We start from the raw sequence: 25,482 nt of genomic DNA, 5'->3' as shown, positions 1-25,482 counted from the left end.
CTTGTTGCATCAAACAACTCCTTCCTTGTTGAAATACTGTGTTATATAGAAATATAACACAATAGTGTTATATTGGTTATAAATAGTGGTACCTAGTTTACTAGATATAACTAAAAATATCTAGAAAAAGAGATTGGATAATGAATAACCGTTTACTAAAATCTAAATTCTTATCTCTTGGGACTTCCCTGGTGTCTCAGTGGTTAAGGATCCACCTGCCAATGCAGGGGACACTGGTCTGAGCCCTGGTCCAGGAAGATCCCACATGCCGCAGAGCAACTAAGCCTGTGTGCCACAACTACTGATCCTGTGCTCTAGAGCCCACGAGCCACAACTACTGAGCCTGTGTGCCACAACTACTGAAGCCCACGTGCCTAGAGCCCGTGCTCCACAATAAGGGAAGCCACCACAGTGAGAAGCCCATGTGCTGCAGTGAAGGGTAGCCCCCACTCGCTGCAACTAGAGAAAGCCCGCGTGCAGCAACGGAGACCCAATGCAGCCAAAAAATAAATTAATTAGTTAATTTTTAAAAATTCTTATTTCTTTTGGAATTGTATGTTAGTCCTATAGAAAAATACTGGTACTCGGGTAAGTAATTAAGTAGAGATAATTGGAGATTACTAGTAGAAGCCAGGCAGTAGAAAACACATTCTCCTCAATTCTAGCATCTAATTTCTTGTTGAAATTAGTATAGATAATTAGTGGTACCTAGGCAACTAGTTTACTAGACACAAGTTTTTAAAAACTGGTTAAATCTAGGCAGTGGAAAATATTATTTTCAACCTTAAATACTTATTTCTTTTTATAATATCGTGTTACTATTATAGAAAACTAACTTTAATTAGGTAAGATGTAAATAGAGACAATGAATATGACAAAAATAACTTTGTAAAGCCAGGAAGCTAAAAATCACATTCTTCTCAACTCTGAATTCTTATTTCTTGTTGCATTATTGATTTAGTACTGGAGATAAGCAGTGGTATCTAGGAAACTAGTTAACTAGATATGACCAGCAATAACTAGAATGTATATATATATTTATATATATGTGTGTGTATATGTGTGTGTGTATATAATGACAGGAAATAGGAAACACATTCTTCCGAAATCTAAATCCTTGTTTCTTGTTGGAATCATGAGTTAGTTCTCTAAATATCTTGTGGAGCCTAGGTAAGTACTTAATGAGACAGAACTAGAGATAATTAGAATACCTAGATGAAGTCCAAAAGCTGAAATGTTAGATTTTCCTAAATATTTATTTCTTGTTTTATAATGTGTTAGTATCATATATGGCGAGTGGAACCTTAGAAATTAATTAACTAGAAATGATTAATGATAACGAGAATAATTAGTTGAAAGCAGAATTCTAGAAATCACTCCTCAACACAAAATTCTTATTTATTGTTGGAATAATACATTAGTACTATTGATAAGTTGTGGTACCTAGGAAAATAGTTCCTTAAAGATAAGTTGAATAACAAGTAGAAGCCAGGAACTGGAAACATTTTTTTCAAATATAATATTTGAAAAATATAGATAACTAGCTAAATGGATATTACTAGATATAATTAGAATAAATAAAGACTAGAGGCTGAAAATAATGCTTTTCTGAACTCTAAATTTTTATTTCCTATTGAAATAAGAGATTAATACTCTAGATGATTAATGTTACCTAGGTAAGTTATTAACATGGGGATAACTATAAATAACCAGAATAACCATTTGATGCCAGGAAATTGCAGAATAGGAGTTTTCTACATCAATCCCCACCCCCACACAGAACATCCATTTTGACAATCACTCATGGATGAGAGTATCTTTGTTCAGTAGAGAACTTCCTGCATGCTGTTGGAGCAAAAGTCTGAGAATAAACACATTGAAGAGGGTAAGAAGGACAGTTTCACTACACCTGTGTCACTCCTCCCCCAACGTGGCACAGTTCAGTGCCAAGAGAAACTCCCTCAGCCCACAATGTTTCCCACAGGGGAAAGTGAGAGAATGTGAGTGAGCACCCACCTTCCTCAGTCACGTGGGATGCTGCCCAAGATGCCCGCTTCTTTCTCATCCCACACAGAATACTGAGGTAATCTGCGCAGCTGAAGGATTGGAGAGAGGCTGGGAGAAGAGCCATGAGAGCTTCGAACTCATCAAAGGGACACTACGAACCCCTTCATGGTTCATTTTACTACCTACTTTGTGGAATCCATTAGGAAACCCACCCAGGAGATGTTGAGGACACCTCACCTGCAGACCGCTCCCCAACTGGCCCACAGGCACCCACAATGCCTCCAGTACCCCCCCCAACCCCTGTGGTCAGCTCCTGGAGTGTACTCCTATGGACAACAAATGAAAGCCTTTAAAGACAGCTAGTGAGCACATACCAAAAGCTGGCCTAACTCTGTGGGATTGGAGTAAGGCTCACAAACTTGACCTTTTCAGGGCACCACTCTAGGGAGAACAAACAGGAGGCTCTCAGCACCCTATGTGGCTTTGCAGGATTGAAAGCATGCAATCTTAAGAATTCCCTCCCAGAGATCAGCTCAGTGCTTTGTGACCACCTAGAAGGGTGGGATGGGGGGGTGGGAGGGAGACGCAAGAGGAAGGGGATATGGGGATATATGTATACATATGGCTGATTCACTTTGTTTTACAGCAGAAACTAACACACCATTGTAAAGCAATTATACTCCAATAAAGATGTTTAAAAAAAACATGCATTATAGGAGATGCATCAAACTGATAAGGAATTGAATTTTGAAGGAATTCAAGAAGAAAAAACAAAAACAAAAAACAAAAAAAGAACACCAAAAACCAAATACTATGTCCCACAGTGATCACACTGCACAGCCGGAGCTGAAACATGTTCATTTTCTTAGTTCTCAAATATCCCAGGCTGTCTTCAATTATAGTGACTTCTTTTGTGGTCTTTAAGGTTTTTGTCCCACAAATAATAACATGAAGTCTTTTATTTAGAAGAATTCAAGCAGTCCAGATTTATATGGAGTAAAATATAAGAGTACATCGTGGCCCTCCTGAAGTCCCACACACTATTCTTCTCCCTTCTCCCTGTATCCACTGTCAATGATGACAAAGAGTCACACTCCACTGAGCTGCCTCTGGAGAGTTTGCCACACTTTCTCAGACTCTCATTTGCCCTAGAGGTAAACTTGCCTTGGACTACTCAGCATCAAATTTCAGAGAACATAATTCATTTGGGGATTGTACTAAAAAATCACTGAATTGTACACTTTAAAATCATTGACCTTATGGTATGTGAGTTATCTCATTTAAGAAAAAAGTTAACCCATAAAGACCTTAATAAATCAATACAAAGCCAAACACAAAAACGAAATCACTTTGTTTAGGGTGGTGGAATTAAGGGTGGTTTTCAGTTCATTAAAAGTGATCGTTAATGTTATTTCACCTTTTAAGTGAGAAAATTGTTATGACACCCCACTTGTAATGTAAAAAAAAAAAGGGATTCCTTTGGGGTGCCTCCAGGCTTCATTCCTGAAGACTAATTCACACTGAGTTGCCTTGGGCAGTCAGGAGTCATGCCTCTTGCCTTGCCTAAAAAGCATTTCCCTGGGCTCCTGCTAATGAAGCCTGAGGCACAGAAACAGAAGCCAACAGACAGAGTGGCTTCCTGGCATGCCCTCAGAACTCCATGGGCAGAGATACCAATAGCCTTCTCCCTCCCTTTCCCTCACTCCCTCTCTTTCCCTCACTCCCTCTCTTTCCCTAAATAGTACCATATTCTTTTGGTAGTCCAAGCTAAATGCCTGGGATTAATTCGTCATACCCACTTCTCTCCCTCATTAACCCACATTTACCGTCACCAAGTTCTGTCCATTCATCTTCCAACAGTCTTCTAAATCTGTGCACTTCTCTCTATCTCCATAGCAACACCCCAGGTCCAAGCCAGCACTCTCCCGAGCCTAAACTACTGACTACATTCACCTCCTACCTCCTCCTCCTATAACCTCTTTCCCCCCTTCTTTTAAAAAGTAAATCCAAGCCTATCACATTCTTCTCTGAAAGTACAGCAGGCAAGGGCTCCCTATCACCCTTGGAAATAAATCCCAGATCCTTCCTACGGCCTCCCAAATCCTGCCTCACTGTCCCAAATGCCCATCTGACCTCAACTTGTGCCAATCCCCCTACTGACTCTGCTCCAGCCACTCAGACCTCCCTGTTCTGAAGACACAGCAAGCTCTGATGTGCTATTACTTCTTCTGAGAGTGTTCTTCCTCTTCAGATGGCCGTCACCTCCCCATCCCTCAGGTTTCCATCCAATACCACTGCCTCAGCAGATGTGGTAGGAAAATTTCTTTGGTCACAAGTCTCCCTTCCCTCCCTTCCCTTGCCACGGTTTGCTGTAGGTGGCACAGTGGTTAATAATCCGCCTGCCAATGCGGGGGACATGGGTTCGAGCCCTGGTCCAGGAAGATCCCACATGCCACAGAGCAACTAAGCCCGTGCGCCACAGCTACTGAGCCTGCGCTCTAGAGCCCGTGAGCCACAACTACTGATCCCACGTGCCACAACTACTGAAGCCCGTGTGCCTAGAGCCCATGCCCTGCAACAAGTCACCGCAATGAGAAGCCTGTGCACCGCAACGAAGAGTAGCCCCCGCTCTCTGCTACTAGAGAAAGCCCACGCGCAGTGACGAAGACCCAATGCAGCCAAAAATAAATAAAATAAAGAAAGAAAGAAAGAAAAGCATTAAAATATATATTAAAAAATCATCATCATCACCACCACCATCATAAGCTACATCATCATCACCATCGTAACCATCATCATTACCACAGATGAGGGTGATCTGTGTTGTAGAAAGGAAACAGGAAAGAATGTGTCTAAGAGTCTAAGAGTGAAACGATCCAGCAGGTAGGAGGGAAAAGATTCTGGTTAAAGGTGGAAGCATTCTATTTTAACTTCCCTTTAGCAACAGCACTTACTGAGTCCTTTCCATGTGCAAAATATGGAATGGAGGTTGATCCGATAATAATAATAATAATAATAATGGACACAGATCTTGCCCATAAGGAGTTTATAAATCCATTGCACATGTTTATGTCTATATTTTATGCATTATTCTCTAAGGATACTTGAACGCTCTAAAACGTCCAAGAAATAGCCTGTGAAATGCTGCCTCTTAATTTTATGGGTCTGCTGGCTGGTGTACGAGGAGGAGCTGCCCATTGCCAGCACAGTCTGGTCTCACTGCCAACAGATGATTCTTCACGCTGGGTAATCAGATTAGGGCCAACAGGCTGGAAGATGAAGGCCACCAGATTCCTGGGGCAGAAGAGTACACTTTATTTTGTTTTACCAAGAGAAGATGTTGCAGCTGAAATAACCTGCAGACAAGAGATTCAACAAACCAGTAAATTATAACTTTCAGGCCTGCCCCACAAGTGAAATTCTAAAGAAGTACAGAGGACTTCACAGTAGAGCATTCTTTTCAACTCACAGATTAACTTAGCAACATTAGTATTCAACACTGCTTTTTGTAGATGAAGCAATGTGGAAAGTATGCAGTTAACAATAAATGGGGACAATGTGGGTGTCTCGACCAGACTGTTCTGGATTTTGCAGTTTCCCCTAAAGATATACAAGCAAGACAGTTGAATACTCCTTTATTTATTTATTTATTTATTTATCCTTTTTAATTTTTGAAACACAGCATTTTTAATTCAAGATGGAATTTTTTAATAAAGTGTTTTTTTTTCTTTTCATTTAAAGGTTCTAATAGGTTATTTGTGTGAGCTCAATGGACCTTTCAGAGTGAAATACTACTTTTTTTTCAGGTTCTTCATTTCTCCTTTTTAAAAAAATTTTTACTGGGGTATAGTTGATGTACAATGTTGTGCTAGTTTCAGCTGTACAGCAAAGTGAATCAGTTATACGTATACATGTATCTATTCTTTTTCAAATTCTTTTCCCATTTAGGTTGTTACAGGATATTGAGCAGAGTTCCCTGTACTATACAGTAGGACCTTGTTCTTTATCTATTTTATATATAGTGGTTTGTATATGGCAATCCCAATCTCCCAATTTATCCCTCCCCCCAACTCCCGCTTATCCCCTGGTAACCATATGTTTGTTTTCTACATCTGTGACTCTACTTCTGTTTTGTAACTAAGTTCACTTATACCCTTCTTTTAGATTCCACATATAACTGATATCATATGATATTTGTCTTTCTGTGTCTGACTTACTTCGCTCAGTATGACAATCTCTAGGTCCATCCATGTTGCTGCAAATGGCATTATTTTGTTCTTTTTTATGGCTGAGTAATATTCCATTGTACACATATACCACATCTTTTTTTTTTTTTTTTTTGGCTGCGTTGGGTCTTCGTCGCTGCACGCGGGCTTTCTCTAGTTGCGGCGAGCGGGGGCTACTCTTGGTTGTGGTGCGCGGGCTTCTCACTGCAGTGGCTTCTCTTGTTGCAGAGCACAGGCTCTAGGCACGCGGGCTTCAGTAGCTGTGGCTCGTGGGCTCAGCAGTTGTGGCTCAGGGGCTCTAGAGCGCAGGCTCAGTAGTTGTGGTGCACGGCCCACATCTATGAATACCACAGACTCCTAAAAGACCCAAACCATTCCTACTTACCTTGAGCCTCCTCGGGGAGGGCTGGAGTTGGCAGCACTGTAGAAAGAGAAGATGGACAAGAAGGGGTCCAACAGTGTTCAAGATCTCCTCTGCTCCAAGACCATGCCAACTGAGCACCTACTATGTGTCTAGCTGAGTGCTTTCCTCTGTGGAAGCTACGAAAAGCAGGAGCAGACACATTTCTTCTCTCACGAAGAAAATCAATTTATTATGAAGAAAATAATTAAAGCAGATTCCAATGAGCCCTTACATGCTGGACATGGTGGGGATGGGAAATTCTCTCAGCAACAAAGAACTGGCTTGATTTGTCCCTCCGTACATGCTGAGCACTCCCAATTCCAATCCCCTCCAGTCCCAGCTCTCTGCCTGCTCAATAAATGTTTGTTGGGTGAATGATTACAACAATTTGAGAATGAAAGCCCTGAGTACAAAGTCAAATGATTAGTTTTATTTGTTTTTTTTTTTTAATTTATTTATTTATTTTTGGCTGTGTTGGGTCTTCGTTTCTGTGGGAGGGCCCCCCCTAGTTGCGGCGAGCGGGGGCCACTCTTCATCGCGGTGCGCGGGCCTCTCACTCTTCCGGCCTCTCCCGTTGCGGAGCACAGGCTCCAGACGCGCAGGCTCAGTAGCTGTGGCCCACGGGCACAGCCGCTCCGCGGCACGTGGGATCCTCCCAGACCAGGGCTCGAACCCGTGTCCCCTGCATCGGCAGGCAGACTCCCAACCACTGCGCCACCAGGGAAGCCCCTAGTTTTATTTGTTTGATTTTTTAAAATTAGTTTTTCCTTACAACAAATTGAATCAGTTATACATATACAACTGTTCCCATATCCCTTCCTTCTTGCATCTCCCTCCCTCCCACCCTCCCTATCCCACCCCTCCAGTTGGTCACAAAGCACCGAACTGATCTCCCTGTGATTAGTTTTATTGTAGAGAGTATACGGACTGCTGGAGCAACAAAGAAGGGAGGGAGGTGGGGTTGGGGCAGTGATGCTAGATGAGTGAGAATGGCTTTATAAGGGAAGCTGAGACTTAGAGGGGACACTTCATACCTTTGACCCACATCATCAAGAGTCCTTACAGCAGAGGTTCAAGCCCCTTCAACTTCCATTGCTCTGCAGGGATGCATCCCCACTGCCAGGGCCTTCTGCGGGATTTACTGCAATTGTCTCATAACCGGTCTTCTTGCCACCCCCAATCTCATGCTCTACCTTCCATTGTCTACACGAGGGTGGCCGTTCTGAAATGCAGTCCTAGGCATGGCAGGCTTCTTTTTAAAATCCTCTCCAAGCACTCCTTCTAGGATGAAACCAAATCCCTTCAAGTGATATTCTAAACCTTTATCAACCTGGCCTTATCTCCACCTCCTCTTGTCCCATGCTCCAGCAGAACTGTCCTTTTCACTGTTCCCTGCATACATTATGCTCCTCTATGTCTCCAATGCTTTTGTACATGCTTTTGAACATATTCAATTTCAAAAGCAATTACCATCTGATCCTAAAAACACCCCCACACTATCTCCTCAGGGGTTTAAAACACCTAGACACTCATAATTGCAAGGTTAGGTGAAAAAGGAGATAACAAAAATAGACATGAAAATGGACAAAAACAAAAGAAAATACACAAATTTGAAATCAGTTTTGTTGAGTAATAGACTTATGAACAGTTTCTGTTTCTTCTACAAGAAGAAATATGTTAGTGTTGCTATACAGGTATGCTCTGCTTTCGAAAGTTTTATGCTGCCACTTCCCTTTTATAGACCTACATTAGTACCTCTTTTTGCTAACCAAAGAAATCCAAAGGGAATTTATGAAAAGTGAAAATCGCATCGTGTTCAGCGTGTGTTTTGCGGGGGGCCACGACAGAGGCAGTGCGCACCCCTGAGCTGCAGCTAGAGTGGCACCTCCAAGCTCCTTCCTCAGGAACTACAGTCAGCATCTCAGCATCCAGCCTTCAGAGCTTTGACATGTGTCTGTGAGCATCTGTGCTTGATCTCTGATTTATTCTGTGCGTCCGTGAACAAGATGTGCCCTGAGGTCATTGCTTCTTTGCTGCCATTTCAGCATAGGAAAGGTTTCAGAGGAACACTCTGCTCTGGGATAGCAGGGAAAACCTGTATTTAGATTTCACCGGATGCCATCAAAATAGTGGTGTTAAAGTTTCATTTTAAAATGTCAAAATTTACAGTGTAGCAGAACTGATGTACTTACAACTATTTAAACTTAGAGTGAGAGCTTTAGATGCCAACTGCCATGTGTGAGGGGATGCAGAGTTTCTCAGAGGTTTTTTTTAGGGGTTTTGTGAGCAAACACTGACTGCTTCCCATCTAAACTATCCTCTGCCGGCTAGGGTTTTGCAGCAGCCCATTCAGTGGTGTTCTGAAAGACCCCCTCGTCCCCGCCAAAACTTCCTCCACATTGCAGCAGGAGTGACCTCTTAAAATGCACATCTGATCACATTAGTCCCTTGCTTAGCAATCCTTCAACGACTTCCCACTGTGCTTTGAATTAGGGCTAGAGTCCTTCACCTGGTTTACACAGCCTGAGAGGTGTGTTATCTGTCTGCCAGTCATGATGACCTCAAACCAGCCTCCCACCCTTGTCCCATATGCCATATTTCAGCCTATCTTAGGTAATATCGTCCCCACCGCTGGACGTGTGAACACTGCTGTGCCCTCTGCCTGAACGCTCCTGCCTTCCTTCTTCCCCTGGGTACCTCCTCCCTGTCCTTCAGCACCGTTGCCCCAGGGAGGACTTCCTTGACTTTCCAGACTAATTCGTATCCCTCTAGAGAGTTGTCCTAGAGCATTGTGTACCTTTCCTTCATAGCACTAGTCATATTTGCCATTTTATATGTATATATATCAGCAGGGGTGATACTTAAAGCAGATCCACAAAGACTCGGGAGTGATTTGATTTTACAAACAACCAAAATTGCAGTCCCTCCACGTGCATTCCCGTCCCATCCACAGGACAAACTCTCAGTTCCTTTTGAATGAGAAAACAGCCCTTTGGTCTCCCTTCATTCCTCCCCATGCTGCAGTCTACAGGGAACTGTCCATGCTCTGAGGTCTCCACACTTGATGACTCTTGACACTGAAAGGGGACACTTTTCTGTCTCAAGCACCTGGCTCTGACAACCAAGAGTCATGGCTTTCAAGGGGATTGTCTTTGCCAGTCTCCATAGACGTGTGAAAGAAAAAAAAACAAGAGTTACACCCTTTGTTGTCTTTGGACATTTCCCATTGTGCTCACTGCTCAGATCCCTGAACCCTAGAGCCCTACCTGATTTGGAACAAGCACTCAGGGAATATTGGTTGACCCTTTGCATCTCTGTACCACCCATTCCTGGAAGGAAATGCACATGAAGAGCTTTTTGCTGCCACCTGAATGGATGCTAGGATGCTGGGATGCATCCCCTTGATGGACATGGCAGAGTTTATCCCATAACGTTTCCTCGGGGGCTAATTTCCTTAAGGTCTGTGGTCATGCCTTAGACTATGCACTGAGTTAGGGCAGGGTGTGTTTCTGCCCCGGCCCACAGGTCGGTGTAGGCTCAGCACATACTACAATGAGTGGAACATAGTGGGACAGCTTAACTCGTTGTTTGGATGAATTAAAGGAGGTCCTCATTTTGTCTGGGGAAAGCCCCAGGAGCTCCCCGAGTTCACAGGGATGGAATATCCTACCCTGTGGGGAGGGGCAGGGCAAGGATAAAGCATACCTTCCCTTTCCAAGGGAGAGGGACAGGCAGTCCCCTTCACACCTGGCCCCCCTGGAGGCGAAAGGAGTGCTTGCAGTTGGAGAAGACTGCAGGTCAGCCAGGAGAGAGAGGGCCTGGGAAAGGGATCCATAGACAAGCAGGCAGAGCCTTCAGAGCTCCCTGAGGGTCCACTGGATGGGGCTGGGCCAGGCTCCTGAGGGAGGAAGTGGACTCAGTCACCCTGGGTCCAGGTGTTATAGGGCAGGACACACCCTTATTCCAGGCATGGATGGAGGTGGCAGGTCAAAAGGGACTAGACCTGCCCGCCTCTCCTGGGCTTCGGTCCTAGGAAGTGGGACCTGATAGGCTCTCAAGAGACAGTGCTGGGAGAGGAGGACCAAGCCTGACAACACCGGGCCAGCCCTGCCTTGCAGTAGCCCAGCTCTGCAGCCTGGAAATTGCTATTCCCAGAGTCTTCACGACTGAAGGTTCCTGAGTTCCCCAATCCCCTCCCTCACTGGGGCTTTGCCCCTGCCCACCCACTCTGCACGTTGCAGGAGGCAGACAGAGCCTGGATGGGACATCATGGCAGGGAGCACAGCATCACCTCAGGAAAATACACAAACAGGGACTCTTCAAGAGAATACCACATACACACTCACAGGGGATCCTCACAGCCTCCAAGCAAGAAAGAGGGGCAGATGGCTCCAATCGACAGATGAGCAGTAGGGATTCTCTAAGGAAGAGTGACTTCCCCAGGCAAATATGATGGAAGCCAGGTGTCTTCATCAGCTCAGGCCACCATAACATAAAGCCACAGACTGGGGGCCTTAAACCACAGACCTTGATTTTCTCCCAATTCTGGAGACTGGAGGTCTGAGATCAAGGTGCGGCAGGGTCGGTTTTTGTTGAGAGGTCTTTTCCCGACTCATAGGAAGGTGGCAGCCATCTCATTGCGTATGACCTCTTCTTTGTACAATGGCGGGGGGCAGAGATGGTGGGAGAGAGAGTACAAAGGCAAGCAAGAGCTCTCTGGCTTGTCTTCTGATAAGGACGCTACTCCAATCTGATCAGGGCCTCATGACCTCATTTAACCTTAATTACCCCTTTGTAGGCCTTATCTCCAAATCCAGTCCCATTGGGGGTTAGGGCTTTGACATACAAATATTGGGGACACCAAATATGGTCCATAGCACCAGGTGCTTCATAACAGAGCCTCAGAGAATATGGCTCATTTCACCACCACCTCTGCTCAAAGTGTTCAAAGTGACAGTTCAATGCGTTTGGAAAACCGTATCCACCCCGTGACTAAGCCAGCCCCCTGTCAAAATACAGAACATTTATATCTTCTCAGAAAGGAGCCACAACCTCCTTGCCAGTCACTTCTACCTCCCTGGAGACTGCCACCCTCTGAATTTCCTTCACCACAGACCCATTTTGCCTGGTTTGGCATTCCATGTCAATGGAATCACACGGTGCCACAGCCTGGCGTCTAATTTCTCTCACTTGGCATCCTCTCTGTGAGACACACCCATGTGGCTGCGAGGGTCTGCAGCCCACTGGTTTTCACTTCTGTGTAGAAGTGCCACAGGGTAGGGGATTCACAGCAAGTCCCTCATCCCTTCTCCTGCTGATGGGCACTTGGGCTGGTTCTGGTGTGGAGCCATTATGATAAAAGTTGGTGTGAATGTCCTTGAGGGAGTCTCCCTGTGGACACGTGTGTTCCACTGTCCTGGGTAAATAAGTAGGAATGACAGGGCTGGGTCACAAGGGAGGGAAGTGAATGATTTACTTAAGATGGCTCCACGCAGATGTCCAAAGTGGTTGTGGCAATTCACACTCACATCACCAGTTCCTGGCGTGGGGACCATCCCAAGCCAGACACGAGGCAGAGAGAGGCTGGCCACTTATCAGGCCATGGCCTGAGTCCCACACCTGTACTGAGCCCACTGCCACCCAGCTAGCTCCCCCAGAGAGACTGCTGTGGCCACATTACAGAACATGCTGCAAGCAACCAGGTCTGCGAAGGACCTCTCAGAGACTTGCTGACACTTACCCAGCCCATTAGGACCCTCAAGTCAGAGAAGCACGAGTACCGTGTTGGGGTGGCGCTCAGAAGGACCACGCCACCCGAAAGGAGCCAACTGCTCCTGCCAGGTTTCCGTGGGCAGGTGGACGCGGAGGCTGCTGGCAGCCAGGAGGAAGCTGTCCCCCAAGTAGGAGTGGCCAGTGAGGGAATGGCAGGTTCACAAAGGGGAGAAGGGGGCCTGCTTGGCTGCCCAAGAGCCTGCGGAGGGTTTGGGGCAGGGATGGGAGCCCCCAGAAGTGGGGGCGGAGGAAGAGGGCCATTGAGCAGTCAGAGCAGGCTGCAGCTGGTGGGGAGCTGGTCTGAGGCCAAAATTTAGGAAGTGTGGGTGGGAACTGCCTGGTAAGAAGGTAGGGGAGAGCTCCAGGCTCTCCCTAGAGGAGACAAGAGGGGCTCGTCGAGCTGCGCAGAGCTTGGTCCCCCGGCAGTTGCGGGGCAGAGAAGCCCTTCCCGGGTTGTGAGCTGACGACTCTCCCACTCAACCCTCAGAGGCTGAGGGACATCTCCCAGGTCACCCAGCTGGGAGGCGGCCAAGTGGAAAGAAACACTGAGACCCTCTCTGCTGCCACACTTGCCGGGCTTCTGTGAGCTTAGCTAGGCTGGCCGTCCCTTGGACTTCATTCCCAACAGTAAGGCATGTGGTGGAGGGGGTAAGTTATGGGAGCACCCTGTCACCTAGTGGCCCGGAGCCTGTGTGAATCTGGAATGAAGCCTGTCCACACCACCTCACAGCAAAGTGCTTCTGTGTCTATTCCTCCCCTGGTCAACATCTGCTGGGCACTGGCTCTGTGCAGGGCCCGGTGCTGGCAATCAGGGGGACCAAACCAAAAGACAGAAGACCCCGGAGGTTGAACCAAGCCAGTGGCATAATGACAAGTCCTTTACCTGCATCAGAGAGCCCAGCGGTCTGCCCTCGGGGCCCCGAGTTGGGGGGGGGGGTGGTGGTGAAGGGAGGAGGAGGAAGGAAGGGGGTAAAATGTGTATCTACCTGGGTGTCACAGGGGACTCTTAAATGTAAGCGTGGCCACAGGAACTCATCCCCACCCCTGTCACCCTGATGCCCATAGCAAAGACCCCAACCAGCATCTATTACATGATGACACATAAGGCAATGCTGCTAATGTGAATATGAGTGGAGGCAGCTTCTCCCACACAGAGGAGGAAGCAAGGCAAAGGCCACAGATGGGAATGAGCTCGGTGTGCTCTGGGGCCAGCCGAGAAGTCCATTGCAGCAGGAGTGTGGTGAGGGGGCTGGAGATGGGTGGCATGGGAAGAGGAGCCTAAGAGGAGGCCAGATCCCGGTGGGGGGCGGGGGAGCTGCTGACCAGGGAGAGGACTTTGGAGTTTACTCTAAGGAGATGGGGAGCCACAGGGAGGACATGTCACCGGGGAGGAGTGGGGTCTGGTGGTGTTGCAAAGAGTTTGCCCCAGCTGCCATGTGAGTGGGAGTGAAGTAGAGAAAGGGGCCAGAATGGAAGAAGGGAGAGGAGTAGACAGGGCCAGGGGCCGTGGAGATGTGGACAGGGGCAGCACTCACCGACTAGAGTCACTAAAATCTGATGATGGCTTAGATTGGGGAGGAAGAATCCTGGCATCTTTGCTTGAGCAACCGGGTAGAAGGCAGAGCCCTTGGGGAAGCCTGGGGAAGAAGCAAGCGTGTTGAGGGGGATAAAATGCTCCAGTCTGGACATCTTCATTCTGAAGTTCCCCTTGGGCATCCAAGTGGGCAGTTAGTTTGATGAACACATGCGGAGCTCAGGGAAGAGGTCCTGCCCAGAGACAGAACAGGGGGTGACAGAAGCCAAGAGACAAAGGAAAGTGTTTTGAGAAGGTAGGATGGTCCACTGTGTTAAGAGGTTGAGCCAAATGAAGGCTGAGAGGTGATAAAGTAAAGGCAGTCAAGGCATCACAGCCCAGCCCTGGCAGAGCGGGGAGCTGGTGGCCGGAGGCAGAGCTGGAGGAGAGTCCTGGAACTGGAGTCAGTACGCATGGAAGGAGGGAGAATAGGAAGAGAGGAGGCTGAAAAGAGGGGAAATGAGTCAACAGTCTGCTTGCAGGCCAGCTGGCCAGTTGGTAGCAAGGGTCCCACATCTGTTCCCACGGGAGCACCTTCTCTGAGGAAGGACCCCAGACAAATCATAGCAGAAACCAAGAAGGAGGACAATGTGGGGTGGAAACTGTGACAGGACTGGGGCCGAGGTTCCCTAGACAGAAATTCTCACGGCGAGTGTTAAGAGCAGCAGTTTGCCTGCATTAGAGCAGGCAGTCTTGGCCCTCAGCAGTGGGAGGGCAGGGAGTGCATGCACACATGAGGCCAACTGGGAAAGATGGTTTCTGACAGAACACCCGTGTTTCTTCGTTTACCGAGCACTTACCACCTGCGAGATAGGAAAGCTGGGAGAGTAAGGCCATGTGGGCAAGCCAAGGTCCAGCTATAAGGCCAACTCCAATGCGGCCTGCTTCCGGGCGATGGGTGAGTGTAAAACAAATGAGGGTGCCTTCGACCTAGATGCCAGGAACTTTCTCCCAGAAACAGGCCAACAACGCTTCTCAGTGGTGGGGAGGAAATGAGCAAATGCAATTCACAGAAGAGCACCCGGGGATGGTTGGCAAACTTCTGAGAAGATACACGCTCTCACTGCCAACTGGGGAAAGGCAAGGTATACAGTAATGAGGCACTGCTTTTCCTTGTGGGGCAGGCAAACGGTCAAGGCTGGACAAGACCCAAGGCTGCTCAGGCTGTGGGGTCCACAGGACTGCTCCCACGCTGCTGGTAGGAGTGAACATGGGTTCAGCCACTCATGGGAGGTAACGGATTAGCAACGCCTGGTCATGGGCACAGCCCAAGTCGCAGCAAAACCACTTCTGAGCTGACAGCAGCTCAGACAGGCATGTGCAGGGTGCTGGTGGCAGCAGTGTCTGTAACAGCCAAAGACTAGGAACAGCCTGAATGCCCATCCTTGGGGTCATGCACAAATAAACCAGGGCTGTGATTCAACCAGGAGCTGGACACTAGGAGAAGTCTTGACCAGTGAACCTTGAGTAGGAAAAGCAAAACGCAGAAGAAGATGGCTGGCTGGATGCCAGGCAAGGAAAGAGAAGTGGGGAGGGGCAGCAACAGCATCTGGAGGTGTGACCCCTAGAGTACCTCCCTGCCACCTGACCAGTGGAGAGGTTGTCTGCATGGCCCCAGACTCCCATGAAGGGACAGGTGCAGGGTGGCGAGACCCACAGGGACTTGAGCTTTGTTTCCAGCAGAGGCAGCACTGCCCTGGTGCACCATCTAGCCTAGGTGGCAAAGGAAAGGGGAAGGACCTAGGGAAGAAGGCTGACTCAGGGCCAGAGAGCCGGAGGTCTCTGGGGAGGTGCAACACCCATGCTGCCCTGAGGGGCCAAGAGAGCAATGTCCCAGAGCCCATTAGGCTGGTGAGGGCAAGGCACATATTGAGAACCCAACTCCCAGCACAGCAGCTCTCTGGTACACACCCTCGGGTGGAGACCCCAATTCTGTCCTTCTGCTAAGGTGCGGAGAAGGGGCAAAGACTTGCCCAAGGAAACAGAGTAAGACAGGCGCTAGGAGTTGAGCTCTAAGTAGCAGAAGCCCACTATTGGGATTTGAACTTGGCAGCGAGCAAAACCGTGACACCTTCCTTGGGACTGGCTACTGGCACCGGGGTGGCGGAGGGCCTTGGCCCGTCGTGCACCCACAGCGGCCGAAGCCTGCGGCTCCCGGCCTCCCGGGCGAGTGGGGAGGGCAGCGTGTGGACCGCAGACCCTCCGATTGGGCGGCGTGTGTGTGAACGCCTGTGTGTGCCTGTGGCATCTACTCTGAGGAATCACACCTGGGCTGGGCGAGGTGCTCCTCGCCTAGCCTGGGGACAGGACCAGTCCTGGGAGGGGAGGGGGCAGGGGAGAACTGGTAAAGGAGCCCCAGAGGGCCACCCCCACGTCCCTGCTCCCCATTCCTGGTCGGAACGCAGCGTCCGCGGGCGCACCTCGAGGCCATCCAGCCGCTCTCTGGCGGGCACCCGGGGGTGTGCAGCCCTCCCCACGCCGGCGCCCCAAGGGATCGTTCCGGGAGGGGCGGGAGACTGGACTGGGTCCCGGGTGGGGGCGCCGACCCCCGGACCCTGAGGGTCCCCACCTGTGCCGGCGCCCAGTCAGGGGCGGGGGAAGGAACAGGTGACGTCACCCGCGGTCCCCGGGCGTTCGCGGCGGTGGCGACAGCCCGGCCGCGTGGCCCGCGCGCACCAATGCCCCGGCCATCACCGGGGCGACGCGGAGGGTCCGCTCTTGGCTACCACTGCGCCCCCGCCCCGAGTCCGCACTGCAGAGAGCGGTGGCGGGCAGGCAGGCGCTGGAGCGCTAGCCCACGTGCAGTGCTGAGAGAGGGACAGGGACAGGGAGAGAGAGAGAGAGCCGGGGAAAGAGGGGCGCCCAACCCCGCCGCCGCTCAGCGCAGCCCCGCGCCCCTCCTGCTGGGACCTCGGCCAGGAAAGACCCCGACCCGAAGAAGGTACCAGACCCGGGGGGGTGCCCTCGGCCCGGGGAGGGTGCGCTTGGCTCCGGGAGATCCCGCCACCCTCCGCTAGCCCCAGCAGGACAGCGGCAGCCTGCGGTGCCGGGGGCGGTGTGGGGAGCGGGCTGTGGCCCCTGTGGGCAGGTGGAGAGCGGGGCGGGGGTCATGCCTGGACCGCAGAGGCAGCACGGGGGAGAGGAGGGGCAACACGTGGTGCGGGTGGGGTGAGGTGGGGGGGACGGGTCGGTCTTAACCTCGCTCTTGTCCTGTTCGTGTTCACAGGCTGTGGAGACCTGGGCGGATCTCTCTGAGTCCTAGACCCCCTCCCCAATTCATCCCCGTTCCCCCACCCCCCAGGGCCAGCCACCCTGGTCTGCACCGGGAAAAGTTTCCTACCCCTAGCATTAGCCCTGCACCGGAGGAAACTGCGGGCGATGGCAGTGACGATGCTGAAGGACTGGTGCAGGTGGATGGGCGTCAGCGCTCACCGGGGCCTGCTCATCCTGGGCATCCTGGAAGACTGTGATGAAGCCGAACTCCAAGAGTCCCTGGAGGCTGCCCTGTGGCCAGTGGGCCACTTTACCATGCTGGGCAAAGTGTTTCGAGAGGAGGATAATGCCACTGCGGCCCTTGTTGAGCTTGACCGGAAAGTCGAGTATGCTTTGGTCCCCAGGGAAATCCCAAGCACTAGGGGTCCCTGGAACATGGTCTTTGTGCCCCGATGCTCAGGAGAGGAGTTTCTAGGTTGCGTGTTCCACTTCCTGTGGCAACAGGGGCAGACGGTGGAGAGTGTGGCCGGCGCCCCGGGGCTGGGGCCAGGGCTGCGCAGGGTGTGCTGGCTCCCATCCATCAGTCAGGCGGTCCAGCCTTGGGTGGAGACCCTGCGGTACCAGTGCCTGGGCGTGTTTTCTGGGAGGGGCCAGCTGGTCCCCGAGGAGGAGTCCTTTGAGGCCTGGCTAGACCATACCTCTGACATGCTGCATGTGTGGCATGGGGTTTCGGAAAGGGAGAGGAGGAGGAGGCTAATGGAAGGCCTCTGAGGGATGGCCCTGCAGTTTGTGCACAGGATTCTGGTGGAGAATCCTGTCAGGACTGCGCAGGACTGCCTGGCGGCTTTGATCCAGGTGTTTGGAGACAACGAGTCCCAGGCGACCATCGGGTAAAGTGTTTGACTGCTCAACAGTAGTAGGAGAGTGCCTCTCTGCTTTTGTGTTGCAGATGGAAATCCTGCTGCACAAAGCCATCAAGAAAGGGGCCCTGACCAGAGCCTCAGCTGACCATGTGCACCTGAGGCAGGTGCTCACTGGGGCCAACCACACTGAGCCCCTGAATGAAGGACTGAGCAAGCTGAGAATGGTTGGGAGGTCTCCAAGTTTCATGGAGATGCTAAGGATCATTTGAGAGTCTGAGGCATGGGGGGCCAGTCTAGCCAGGAGCAAGAGAGCCCAGGCAGAGGAAGGGGCTGCTGCCTGGGCCAATGCCCAGGCTGATGCCAGAGGCAGAGCTACAGCAGAGGATGACAGTGTGGAGGAGGAGCAGGGGGAGGTGCACGTCGACGACAAGGACCCCACACCTGCGTGCCCAGGTCAGGCAGGACCCTCAGAGGCACCCGGAGGCCACACCTCTCCCCGGATGGGCAGTACTTCCCTGGAGGGCCAAGGAGGTCCTGGCTAGGAGCCCAAGGAGGGGCTCAAGCCCATCCCAGGCGAGCCAGGAAATGAGGACGGGGCTGTGAAGAGAAGCAACCCCAAGTCCTCATCCAGCCAATAGGCTCAGCAGGCCCCGGGGGGCCCCCAGGCCCGGAGGCAGGGGGAGGCCAGGCCAGGCAGCCTCCTGGCCCCACATGGGGAGCAGGGTGGAGTGAAGGGCCAGCCCAGCCCAGATCAGCCCAGACCAAGACCCTGGGCATCCCCACAACCATCCCCAAGGGGCCCTGGCCACCACCTTCAGACCTGCCAAGTGACCAAGATGACCATGTTTGACACCAAACTAGGCAGGGAGATGCCCCCCTGCATGGCTATGGCAGCACCACATCCAGTCCTCACCCAAAGCCTGCCAGCTGAGGCAGCTGGCCTGGGACCAGTCCTGAGTGGCCAGCTGTCACCTAGGTGAGGGGCACCTACAGATGGCTGCCACCCACACTGGCTTGGAGGAGTTACGGGCCACCTCAAAGTGCATGGGCATCCCTCCTGAGAGGGGACCCCTATTCATCATCCCCTGGGGCAGGTTGCTCCCTGAACTGGCAAGCAAAATGTGTCCCTGTAGGCCCCAGAGGGACCCAGGTGTCAAGGAAACCCCCAGCCACCGCTCCCCTCCCCCTACCACACATACACTAGCCATCGTCCCCCCGCAGAGCCCTGAGGTGCGCCACGTGCCAGCCAAGGCTCTGGTCTCTGTGGGCCAGTGTCATGAGCTCAACGTGTGCTTTCTGGGCGGACATTCAGGCCCAGCGCTGCTTGTTGTTGTGGAAATGTGCATGTGTTCTCCTCTGAACAGTTCGCCCCACCCCGGCCCCGGCGCGGAGACCCCGAGGCCAGTCTCAGGAGCCGGCGGGGAGGACGGCATGGACGCGGTCACAGCCAGTGCCCACCCCAGGACCTGGGAGCCCACCTGGGACATTGGGAAGGAAGACCAGGACCGCAGCTGCAGGAGGTCTGCGGGAGGCCCCCCAGGGCTTGTGTTCTGCTGGGCCACCCCTTTGTTCCTCGGGACTCCACGTCCTCGGCTCGGTGGCGCACGCCCTGCTGTGGGACTGTCCTGTGCCCGCCATAGGGTGGGGCCAGGCCCCGGGCATGTGGGCCAGAAATGGAGGGTCTGCCCTGGGGGGAGCGGGCATTGCCGGTGCCCATCTTCCTGGTGAGAGGCCACCCCATGGGGCCCTCAGGAAGGGAGACTGTGGGGGGATGGAGGGAGACAGGGTGGGGTGTAGCGGAGGCATCTTGTTGAGGACCCTGGGCGTGGGGCTGTTAAAAGTTCCTCTCTGTGTTATCAAGCCCTCTGTTCCCTGAAAGTTTCAGCTGAGTGTGGCCTCCGCAGTGGGCAATGGAGGGAAAGGGCTGCTGCGGGCGAGGGTGGGGGTCCAGAGTCGGATTCCTGCTCAGCACCTGTGGGACACCTCTCCAGTGAGAGGGTAGGGTAGGCACTTTGCAGACCCAGACATGGTGAGGGTTCTTCTTCCATTTCATAGGTGAATTGTACAGTTTTAGCGAAAACTGATAATTGCCTGAAAAGGCAGTAGAGAAGTTAAAATGTAAATGAAAAACTTGATTATCTCAGCAGGAAAAAGGGAACATAGGAGCAACAATAGTTGGACTGAATATTTGTAATCCGCTCCCCCTCATTCACCTGTGAAATTCTAACCCCCAAAGGGATGGGATTTGGAGGTGGGGCGCTGGGAAGTGATTAGCCCATGATGGGGGAGCCCTCATGGATGAGATTAGCTCCCTTATAAAAGAGACCCCAGACAGCTGCCTCATCCTCTTGTGCCATGTGAGAAGGTGGCTAGTTGATACAACTAGACAAGAAATCAGTCCATATAAAGAAGAGCTTTATTACTATTGCTTTATTACTCAGCTGTACAAAGGAACGAAATGGGTCGTTTGTAGAGACGTGGATGGATCTAGAGACTGTCATACAGAGTGAAGGAAGTCAGAGAGAGAAAAACAAATATCGTATATTAATGCATATGTGTGGAACCTAGAAAAATGGTACAGATGAACCGGTTTGCAGGGCAGAAACAGAGACACAGATGTAGAGCACAGACATGTGGACACCAAGGTGGGAAAATGGTGGGGGCGTGGGGGGTGGTGGTGTGATGAGTTGGGAGATTGGGATTGACAAATGTACAATTTTATGTACAAAATGGGTAACTAATAAGAACCTGCTGTATAAAAAATTACATAAAATAAAATTCAAAAACTAAAAAAAACAAAAGAAATCAGAATAGGTTTATGACATTATCAATCACAGTAGAAAACCACCTGTAAAGACAAATTGAGTGATTTGCCACAATGGGCTCTGCATCGCCAAGTTTGCTCCCCCAACTCCACAGCCTTGCAGGGAGGCCTTCCTACTGGTGCAAGGCCAATGGGCGTGTCTTTTGCTTCCTGAGGCGCCAAACCTTGGGACCTCAGGCCCTCAGTGCGCATGGCTACTGCTGCTTCCGTAGCAAAGCGCCTCCTCACGTGCTCTTGTCATCCAACCACTTTCTCTGTAAAGAGACGTCTAGAACTTTCTCCCTCATCTTCCTGGAGCTTCCGGGAGCACCCGGAAACCCACGTGGCGTTCGCACAGAGTGCCTGGGACCGTCGGCTGCAGAGTTCCTGGCTGCACTGCTGAGACGAGCTCTTCAGCCCCTTCTGAGCGGGACTCCGGAGTCATCCACAGAGTCAGAGCAAGTCAGGAGACAGGCGGGGGCTTTGCCGGGGGCTGGACTCCGCAGGTACCGGGGGGCCCTGGGAAGGAGTGGAGGTGGGGGGAGGGCTACGGGCTGCTCGGTTGGGAGCGGGGGAGCGTCGGCGGAGGGCAGCGGGTTGAAGGGGGGGCTGAGGGAAGGGTCCCCCTGTGTTCGGGTCCGAGGGGAGGACCGCTGGCTGCTGGGGTGGCTGGTGGGGGGCGTTTTCGAGTCAGGGTGCAGAGGGTGGGGCTAATGGCTAAGCGTGGGGGGGCCGGAGGAGAGGGCTTCCTGCTGGACGGGTGGGGCCGGCTTTGGGGGCCAGAGGAGAGGACGACTGGCTGTGGGGGTGGGGAGGATGGGATGGGCGGGCCCCCGCCCCACGGGCTGACAAGGGAGGGGAGGGCTAACGGCTGCTGCGTGTGGCGGGAGGAAGGGGGTGCTCATCTGCCCTCAGTCCTCCCTCAGGGCCCTCACCTTGACTCCACGCAGGACCTGGGATTCTCTCCTGTGCCCGCCTGAGACCCCGCCCCTTATCCCCCCTCCCCAGCCTCTCTGAGACCCCTCCTGGCTGAGGCGGGGGTCGATGGGGAGGACTCCCGGGCGCGGGTTCGGTAGTTGTTAGGGGAGCTCCCGCCGGGGCGGGGCGGGGCGTGGGGTGGGGGGAGAGGACGCTCGTGTCAGGAAGGGGGCTCGGGCTCCCGGGTGGGCGGGGGCACGAGGGGTGGGCTCTGCGTCTGGGGTGCGAGAGCTGAGAGCCCCTGGTGCTGAGGGTGCTCGGAGGTGAGAGAGGCACTCAGATGTCTGTGCATGAGGGGGCGCCAGCGGAGAGTCAAGGTGAGGAGCCGAGGGAGCGCTGAGGGACCCCCGCGGGATCATCTCAGCCCTGAGAAGCCCTGGGCTTGGTGGCCTGATGTGTTGTGCATAGATTCCCCCTGGGGGTCTCGGGGCAGTGAAAGCCTTGGTGTGAGGGTCCGGCCTCGGGTGAACACAGGGGGCGTCCCCGGACCTGCCAGGGCTCGAGCTGAGGACTCTGAAGGAGGACAGAGGGGACGCCATTGATCCCCGCCCCTGCCATCAGCCCTGGGCAGTCCCGGGACGGAATGAGCACTTGGCAAGGAGTTTTGACTTCCGCCTCCAGGTCTCAGAGACACTGGGGACCTGGTGTAAGGGGCGAGGCCTAAAGAGGGCGGAGGGAAGAATCCCAGGACCTGCCGGGAGTCGAGGTGAGGAACCTGAGGGAGGAATGAGCGGACCCTGGACCCCAGAAGAGAGGGGGCCCTGGGGAGGCGATAGGGTGGGATGACCCCATGCAGCACTTCCTGACATCCGGGTCTCAGAGACCCTGGTGAGGGGTTAAAAGGGGCGGGGTCTCAGAGAGGCTGGGGAGGGGGTATAAGGGGCGGGGTCTCAGGCGGGCACAGGAGAGAATCCCAGGTCCTGCGTGGAGTCAAGGTGAGGGCCCTGAGGGAGGACTGAGGGCAGCCTGGACCCCAGAACAGAGCTGGCCCTGGGAGGCCATAGGGTGGGATGAGCACAGCAGCACATCCTGACATCCGGGCCTCAGAGAAGCTGGGGACCTGGGATAAGGGGCAGGGTCTCATGAGGGCAGAGGGTAAAATGTCAGGTCCCTGGTGGACTAAGGTTAGAGCCCTTAGGCAGGACTGAGGGGACCCTGAGAGAGGACAAAAAGGACCCACCAGATCCCCGCCCTGGCAGGTGGCCGTGGGAGGCCCCGGGGCGAGATGAGCACAGTAGGCCTGTCCTGACGTCCTGACGTCCGGGTCTCTGAGAGACTGGCGCCCTGGTCGAAGGAGCAGGGACTCACACTGGCAGACGGGACAATCCCAGGTCCTGCCCAGAGTCCAGCCTGCACGCGAGGAAGCAAGGATTGAGGACGTTAGACCCCAACACAGGGAGGGATCCTTTGCCCTTCCACGGGGGCCTTGGAGGCGCCAGAGCACGGTCAGCAGATGAGATGTTTCCTGACTTCTGGCTCAGGGTTCTCGGGAGGTCAGGTGTTTGGTGTGAGGGGTGAGGCTTCAGGTCCGCAGAGGGTGGACTCCCAGGACCCCGAGGGCGGACTGAGCAGACCCCCAGCCCTGGTACAGGGGCCTCCACAGAAACCTGCTCCTGTGGTCAGTGCTGGGAGGCCAGGCAGGATGTGAGGAGGAGGTGAGGACCCAGAATGTCCCCATCCTAGGACCCTCGGGAGGCCCTGGACAGGTGCGGCCACATGTGGGGCCCCCTCACTGCTTTCTGTTCAGACTCGAGGTCTTGTTCTGAGTTTCCCCTCAGGCCCACAAAGGGGAGAGTCCAGGCCCTTAAGGGGAACGGTGAGCACTACGAGCCAGCCCCGAGGAGACCACCCACCCCAGAACTCAGAACTGGGGGGATCTCACAGAGTCCGGCCCATCCCTCCTACCAGCACCGAGGGGCCCAGGGCTGTGCCACAGTCTACACAAGAGGTGCCCCCTCCATCCCTCTTACAGGGGCTCCAGGAACCGGGAGGCGAAGGCCCAAGTCTGAGGACCGTGTCCTCAGGCCACAGAGCAGAGGAGGCCCAGGCAGTGCCAGGAGTCAAGGGGAGGTGCGTGCCCTGAGTGTGTACCCAGGGGCTCCCCCTCCCAGAACAGAGGGGACCCCACAACACCCGAGTCACCCCACCGTCCTGTTCAGCCCCAGAACCTGGGGCCGTGCTGGCTGCACCCTGAGGAGCCCTCTCACTTCCTTCTTCAGGTTGGCAGGGGACAGGCCGCCCAGGAGGAGCGCCCCTGTGAGGCCCGAGGGCACCCCTGAAGACGAGACCTGTAAGTGACTTTTGTCAGAGCTGCCCAGGGTGCCTTTCTCTGCCGAGGCCGCTCACACGCCCTCTCTCCCCCAGGTCCGTGGTCCCTACCTGTCACCCCTGCCCACACTCCCGTCGGCGGCCCGACCCCAGTCATCATGCCCCTGGTCGAGATGAGTGAGCTCCGCCAGCCGGAGACAGACTTTCAGACCCCGGTCCCGGCCCAGGGCCTGGTGGAGGCACAGCTGTTGTGGGCTGAGGGGGAGGAGGCCGTATCCCCCTCGTCCTCCTCTTCTTACTCTGACCTGTTCCTGGGCACCTTGGAGGAGGTGGCTGATGCTGGAGAACCCAGTCCCCCCCAGAGCCCCTCCCCCACTGCCATGGCCACCCCGCCATGGAGCCAATCTGAAGACGACGGCCTCAGCCCCCAAGATGAGGAAGGGCCGAGCACCTGGCATGACCAGGAAGATGTGCTCCAACATGCTCTACGTCAGAAGGCGGATGAACTGGTGGCGTTCCTGCTGTTCAAGCATCACACCAAGGAGTTGACCACAAAGGCAGAAATGCTGACCATCCTCAAAGATTACCAGGACCACTTCCCCGTGGTCTTCAGGCGAGCCTCCGAGGGCATGCGGCTCATCCTTGGCCTCGACGTGAAGGAAGTGGACCCCAGCAATCACTCCTGTGTCCTCGTCCCCACCCTGGGCCTCACCTACGATGGGATGCTGAGTGACAGGCCGAGCATGCCCAAGACCGGCCTCCTGGTGCTGCTCCTGGGCCTGATCCTCCTGGAGGCCGACTCTGTTGCCCCTGAGGAGGTGGTCTGGAGAGCACTTAGCAAGATAGATGTGTGTGCCGGGAGGGAGCACTACATCTTTGGGGAGCCCAGGGAGCTCCTCACCAAAGTGTGGGTGCAGGAGGGCTACGTGGAGTACCGGCAGGTGCCCCACAGCGACCCCGCCCGCTACGAGTTCCTCTGGGGTCCCCGGGCGTACGCGGAGACCAGCAAGTGTCAGGTCCTGGAGCGTCTGCACAGGGTCAGTGAATGGGATCCCAGGTCCTTCCCATCCCTGTCTGCAGAGGGTGTGAGCGACGAGGAACAGGGACCCTGAGCCAGAGCAGCAGCCAGGCTCCTTCCAGGCCCACGTCCAGCAGCTTCTCCTGTGGGGCAGGAAGGGAGGCTGATCCTTCACTCTGAGTTTGAAGAGGGAGTGGTCATCCTTCTAAGCAGTGAGGGCCCAGGCAAGTTGGGGCAACCCGGTGTAGCATCTTTGTTTTCCTGTTTTCTAAGATGACATGGAAATTCATCTGTTTCCTTTAGTGATTTTTCAAATGTTGTTCTTTTTCATAGAAGATGTTTTAAATGCCAATACTTT

The 25,482-nt window shown here is 53.1% G+C and overlaps 1 protein-coding gene across 1 annotated transcript; it reads left to right on the top strand.

Moving 5' to 3' along the window:
- Window positions 1–24,181: 24,181 nt before the first annotated feature.
- Window positions 24,182–25,218, top strand: LOC309796334 (melanoma-associated antigen 8-like; the record flags this gene model as incomplete). The annotated part of the gene is made up of 1 exon (XM_082609367.1): window positions 24,182–25,218. The coding sequence occupies exon 1, from the start codon at window positions 24,265–24,267 to the stop codon at window positions 25,216–25,218; it is 954 nt and encodes a 317-aa protein (XP_082465493.1). The 5' UTR covers window positions 24,182–24,264.
- Window positions 25,219–25,482: the final 264 nt, after the last annotated feature.

Source organism: Mesoplodon mirus, assembly GCF_964341445.2.
Source record: "Mesoplodon mirus genome assembly, chromosome: X".
NCBI classification, from domain to species: domain Eukaryota; kingdom Metazoa; phylum Chordata; class Mammalia; order Artiodactyla; family Ziphiidae; genus Mesoplodon; species Mesoplodon mirus.
Note: the sequence above shows the minus strand (reverse complement) of the source record. Positions and strands in the feature narration are given on the sequence as shown.